General features: G+C 61.7%; 1 protein-coding gene and 1 long non-coding RNA gene across 4 annotated transcripts in view; one reads left to right on the top strand and one right to left on the bottom strand.

Annotated features, from left to right (window-relative positions):
• Positions 1-5326, top strand: part of RGL2 (ral guanine nucleotide dissociation stimulator like 2) — a 6241-nt gene extending 915 nt beyond the window's left edge. Inside the window, exons 5-15 of one of the 3 annotated variants that reach the window (XM_025213973.1) lie at positions 62-234; positions 351-466; positions 575-790; positions 1553-1656; positions 1745-1829; positions 2350-2427; positions 2534-2608; positions 2768-2800; positions 3444-3671; positions 4104-4218; positions 4308-5326. In XM_025213973.1, coding sequence (XP_025069758.1) covers positions 62-234; positions 351-466; positions 575-790; positions 1553-1656; positions 1745-1829; positions 2350-2427; positions 2534-2608; positions 2768-2800; positions 3444-3671; positions 4104-4218; positions 4308-4501 — 1417 coding nt within the window. In that variant the 3' untranslated portion in view covers positions 4502-5326. Of the gene's footprint in view, positions 1-61; positions 235-350; positions 467-574; positions 791-1552; positions 1657-1744; positions 1830-2349; positions 2428-2533; positions 2609-2767; positions 2801-2886; positions 3009-3103; positions 3197-3443; positions 3672-4103; positions 4219-4307 lie in introns of those variants that run through there. The other 2 variants (XM_025213974.1, XM_025213975.1) reach the window with 2 other exon arrangements.
• An 83-nt stretch (positions 5327-5409) lies between these two features.
• LOC112551686 lies at positions 5410-5816 on the bottom strand. Its single transcript, XR_003095985.1, has 2 exons — positions 5722-5816; positions 5410-5619 (listed from the first exon to the last, which is right to left on the bottom strand). It is a non-coding gene; the product is annotated as an uncharacterized LOC112551686 (long non-coding RNA).

Below are 5816 nucleotides of genomic sequence, written 5' to 3'. Positions count from 1 at the left end.
TTTGCCTGTGAATCCCTCTGCCCCCACCATCCCCTGCCTGATGTCTGTGCTGCCCCAACAGGGCCTTCGCGTCAGTGCTGTACTCCTGGCTGGAGGGGTACCCCGAGGACTTCAGGGGGGTGCTGGAGCCTGGCCTGGGGGAACGGCTGACCCGGAGCCTGCAGGTGGCGGCGGGCAAGGGCTCAGAGACAGAGCAACGACTACAGGAGCTACTGGGGGCCCCTGCCCACACAGGTGAGAGGGACTCAGGGGGAAGCAGTACTTGGGGAGTGGAGTTAGGCTTGTGAAGTCTGAGCTGTGCGGGGGATAAGGGTCTTGTCACTCTAATGCTGGATTCCTGCCACCCCAAGCAGAGCCAGAGGATGAGGGGGAGGATGAGGAAGAGGCAGAAGAGGATGCCAATCCCTTGGCTTTCCTGGGCTTTCAAGCAGAGCAGGTGGCTGCCCAGCTGACCCTACTGGAGGCGGTGAGCGACGGGGTGGGGATACTGGCTGCAGACCCCAACTTACCTCTGTCCTGTTTGGGAGCAGGGCGGGAGGTAGATCCCTCTGATCTCCTTCACTTGCTCCTGCAGGACCTGTTTGTGCGTGTGGTGCCCTATGAGTGCCTGGGCTCGCTGTGGTCGCGCCGGGGCCGCCGGGGCCAAGAGGGTGCCTGCCCCAGCGTCCGTGCCACCGTGCGCCAGTTCAACCGCGTGGCGGGTGCTGTTGTCCGCTCCTGCCTGGGGCCTGCCAACCTGCGCCCACTACAGCGTGCCCGCCTGCTGGAGAAATGGATCCGTGTAGCTGAGGTCAGCCCCTGACTCCACTGCCAGCCCCATAACCCCTAACCCCTACCTTAACAGTGCACCCCCGTTCCAGAAGTGAATCTGCATTGCCGAGTTCAGCCCCTAACCCCGGAGCCAGGCCTGTAACCCTAAACCCTGACCCTGCAGCCAGGCCTGCAATTCTGACCCCAATCCTGTAACACTGCACCCACCTGCTTAAGTGGATCCGGGTTGCTGAGTTCATTCCCTAACCCTGGTGCCAGGTCCATGACCCCTGACCCCCACACCATAGCACTGCACACACCTGCTTGGGAAGTGGATTTGCACCGCCAAGGTCAACCCCTGACTTCATTGCGAGCCCTCTGACCCCCAACCCCAAATCTCACTGCCAGCTTCATGACCCCTGATCCCCCCTATGAGAAATGCAGTTCACTCACCCCTTTGAGAAATGAATCTGCACTGCCGAGGTCAGACCCTGACCCTGCTGCCAGCCCCATTTCTTTTGGCCTCCACCCCCCCATAGCAGCACGTATGTCCAGGAAGTGGGTCCTTATGGCCGAGGTGAGCACAAGCCCATGACCCTTGACCCCAGCCCCATGACCCCTGACCCTAGAGCCAGAACTTAGTTACACAGAACTGCCAGTCTGGGGCACAGGTGTTGCTAAATTGAGTGAGACCCTAACCCTAATCCCTGCCCTCACTGCCAGCCCATGATCCCTGAACTCTGACCCTTACCCCAGGAGGTGGGGTGAAAGGTCATGACCTCAGGAACCCTCTGCCCCCCAGGAGTGCCGAGCCCTGAGGAACTTCTCCTCACTGTACGCCATCATCTCTGCGCTGCAGTCCAGCCCTGTGCACCGTCTCAAGCGTACCTGGGATGAGATCTCCAGGTGCAAGGAAGTGGGGTTTGGGGAAGGGGGCAGGTCCTACCATGGAGCAGGGGTTCACTCACTGCCTGTCCTGTCCCTCTATCCACAGGGAGGCTCAGCGCAGCTATGAGGAGCTCAGCACCATCTGCTCCGAGCAGGACAACTACAGCCTCAGCCGCCAGCTCCTCTTCCAGGTGAGCAACTCCAACCCAGCCCCACCTCCACCATGCCCAGCCCTGCCCTGTCCCAGGAGATGTCAGGATGTCCAGGGGGAGAGAGGGAGTGTTTATTGCACTACAGAGCCCCTGAGCAGAGGCTGGACCCTGCTGCAAACCTCCAATCTTGAGTCAGGGTAAAATTTTGCCCTGACCCCAAATGCAGTGTCGGGCTGACCCTGAGCAGAGGAGCAAGACACTCCAGCCAGGACCACCCAGGGTTGAGTCCCAGAAGGAGCATTGGCCCAGCCCAGTCACTACCCCCAGCCCAGCCTGCAACCAACACCCAGCTGCTGAAGGTGGGAAAACCCTGGACCCCTGTAGCATCCAGAGGGGGGCAAACCCCAGCCCCTTCTGCTCTGCCTTGCAACCCGATACTGCAACCGCACACTTCCCAACTGGACAGCCAGAGCTCCCCACTGTTATCCCAGCCCCTCCATCATATGGTCCCTTCTTGCCCCATGTGACTCAGTAGTATCCCCTGACTTCTACCCCCCAGGAGGGCACCTCCAAGCCGCCTGGTGCTGACCCTATCCCCCGGAGGCAGCAGCGGCGACCCCAGGAGCAGCGCCCTATGGTGAGAGGGAGCAGATGCTTTGGGGAGATGCATGATGCTGGGCAGGAGTCTGCGTAAGGGTGGGAGCTGTTTCTGAACCTCCCCCCATGTATTCCCCTCCCTCCAGGGTGTGGTTCCCTACCTGGGCACCTTCCTGCGGGACCTGGTGATGTTGGATGCGGCTGTGAAGGATGAGCTGGAGGTGAGACAAGTAGACACACACACACACATGCAGAGAGACAGATGCACGCCTGGGCACGGGGTTCACATAGGTCCAGCAAAGAGGGCTGCAGGCCACGGGGCTGGGGGGGAATGTCGGGGGGTCTCCAGGGCTCACAGTGCCTCTTCCCGTCTCTTGCAGAATGGATACATCAACTTTGAGAAGCGACGCAAGGTGACACAGCACCCAATTCCCCCTGCTGCCCCTCTACCTCCCCCTCACCCAGTTGGCTCTCACCCCCTCCCATCCCATCCCCGCAGGAGTTCGAGGTCCTGGCCCAGCTACGCCTCCTGCAGTCCATCTGCGGCAACTATAGCCTCCGGCCTGACCCTGCCTTCCAGCACTGGCTGCGCACCCTGCAGCCCCTCCCTGAGGCACAGAGGTGCGGGGTGGGCAGGGACAAGGGGGCCATGCATGTGCACGCACGTATACCCACCACATGCTCTGCCATCTCTAACCCCCCACCCCCACCCACAGCCACACGCTGTCATGCGAGATCGAGCCCCCGGGGGAGGCACCAACCCCACAGCGCCCCCTGAAGCCCACCTTGGTCATCACCCACTGCACTGAGTGAGTCTGCACCGGAGGGGAGGGGGGTGGTCTGGAATCTCTACAGAGCTCCAGAACCAGAACCCCCTGATCTCCTGGGATCGGCCCAGCTCCACTGCAGGGCCAGCGACCAGCCCTGACCTGCTGCTATCCCCGCACAGCTCCCAGCTTCTCTCCCGCCTGGCACAGGTGACACCCACCACCCCCGCAAATGCCCCCCTCCATGGGACCTACCCTCCAACATCCCCTTTTTGCCCCCCTCCTGCAGCATATGAAGTGGCCGTCAGTGTCAACGCTGGATGCGGCCCCTGAGGATGCTGCCACCAGTGCTGCCTCCCCCCCGCCTGCCCCGGGAGGCTTCGCCCGCACCCACCGCCGCTCAGCCTCCTGCGGCTCAGCCTTCCCCTCCCCCCAGTCTGGCACCTCCGCCTCTGACTGCCGCATCATTCGTGCCCGCATGGGACTGTCCAATGGCAGCCTCTACAAGAGTGTCTTGGTGAGTGCAGGACTTGTGGGGGTGGGAATGGAGCTGGACATGCACTTACTCTGCTGCTTGTTGCCAGGCCATAAGCACCGCCAGGCAGTAGGGCTCTTCCTAGCCATCTGCAGTGGAGGTGGGAGGTCATGTCCCTACCTTAACCACCCTAAGGCTTTGCTTTTTTCCCTGCCACACTTTCGGGGGGTGTTCTGGAGCCTGGACACCTGGGCTCAATTCCTAGGTTGTGGCTGGGACTGAGACTAGGGAGGGGAGGCTGTGATCTGGGAGCCAGGACACCTGGGCTCTCTCTACAGCCCTGCCTGTGCTCTGGTGCAAGGCGGGGGAACATACCCAGTTTTTCCCTGAATGGGGGGCAGGGGATGCAGCTCCATGGCAAGGGGCCACATGTCCCCAGCTTCCTCTCACCTTTGGTGGTGCTGCCATGTGCAGGTGACCAGCCAAGAGAAGGCCCCCGCCGTCATTGCCAAGGTGCTGGAGAAGCACAGCCAGGACCCAGCCACAGCCTCCCAGTACCAGCTGGTGCAGCTGCTGCCCGAGGACAGAGGTGAGTGCTGCAGGGAGCTGAGACAAGCTGCGGGGGTGGGTCCTGGTGGCTAGGACCCCCATCCTTACCCCTGTAGCTTCTCTCCACAGAGCTGATCCTACCCCCCATGGCCAACGTTTTTTACGCCATGAACAGCACCAGCCTAGACTTTCTGCTGCGCCCCAAGGGGCCCCCAGCACTGCACCCGCCTGCCCCCAGCACCCCCTCCCGGAGGCCGGAGCTCAGCGCTACCTTCCCCAAGATCAAGGCCACAGGCCGCAGGTTCCCCCGGGCCCTCTTCTGAGCCAGGAGCCATGGAGACGAGGGACTGTGCGCTGGGGGAGGGGAATACCCCAGAGATGCACAGACGCTACCCACTTCTTGTCCTGGCTCTGCTCTGCCAAGTGCTCCCTGCTGGGGTAAAGGTGTAGGTTGCCATGACAACACCCTTGTCTCCTCCTCCCCCCACAACTATAGGATGCTGGGTGCCAAAGACTTGTTTCCAAATGCCAAAATGGCCACTTCCTGTCCCAAACTGGCAGTTGCCTTATGGAGGGTGTCAGACCCACCTTACAAGTGCTGAAAGAAGCTGCTGTGACTGGATCTTACAAATGCCCTCTCCCCCTGCCCACTTCATGTCCATGGGGCATCACTGCCCGCCCCCCTCCAGTGAGGCACTTATCCTTTATATGCCCAGCAGTGAGCCCCTCAGGGGGCAAACCCCCCTCATCTCTCCTCCCCATCCTGGGGCCCAAGGGGGATGGACACTCCCCAAAGCCACTGGGATAAGGGGAAAGAACATCCAGCCTCTTTCCCCTTGTCTGATGCAGAGCCTCAACAGTCAACAGCCCCCACCAGCAAAGGCAGGACCTGGGGGTGACCCCCCTCCTCTTCTCCCTCCTGCCCCCCCCCCCACACCGCCCCATGGGGCAGAGACTGCCACTTCTCAGGGAATCTCAGCCTGCTCCAGCTCTGTCATCCCCACCCTCCGCACGCGTGAGGGGGGGCGGCAGGAATCATCCACGCTCCCACTCCAGGTTCCAGATCGGGGCCTTTTGCCACCGATGTTTTGCTGTAACACTAATGAGAGAGCAATAAAGGACACTATGAGCAGCTACAGATGGAGCCTGGCCTGTCTCTGGGGGTTGAGGCAAGGGGCAGGGACCCTGTAGTACTGGGGGGGGGGAAGGAGGAGAGGAATGAGGCGGTGTCTACTCAACACCTCTTTTATTCCCAACACGGTAAGAAACAAAAATCTTAAGTACAGACCCCTGCCCCCCTCCCCCCCAGCCACAGGGGCATCAGGCCTTGCTGACGGCTTTGCCCTGGGTGCGCTGATACTCCTGCTGCAGCCGCGCCAGCACCTCCCGCTGCTGCTCCGACTTCTTCTCCAGCTCCTGCATCTGCTGCTCGTAGCGCTTGCTGGGGGGGAAGGGGGGGGCAGGGTAAGTTTGGGACCCCAGAACCTGCCCTGCCCTGCCCCCATGCTCTGGCACCGCCCCGCCCCTCCCCCGCAGCACTCACATCTCGGCCCCAATGTAGTCCAGGCGCTTGCTGACCGTGGCCTTGGCTTCATCCATGTCCTGCCGCACCAGCACGGGCCCGATCAGCTTGAAGAT

This window comes from Alligator sinensis, unplaced genomic scaffold (assembly GCF_000455745.1).
Source record: "Alligator sinensis unplaced genomic scaffold, ASM45574v1 scaffold634_1, whole genome shotgun sequence".
Classification (NCBI taxonomy): Eukaryota; Metazoa; Chordata; order Crocodylia; family Alligatoridae; genus Alligator; species Alligator sinensis.
The sequence above is the reverse complement of the archived record's forward strand: the minus strand, read 5'-3'. Positions and strand labels throughout refer to the sequence as shown.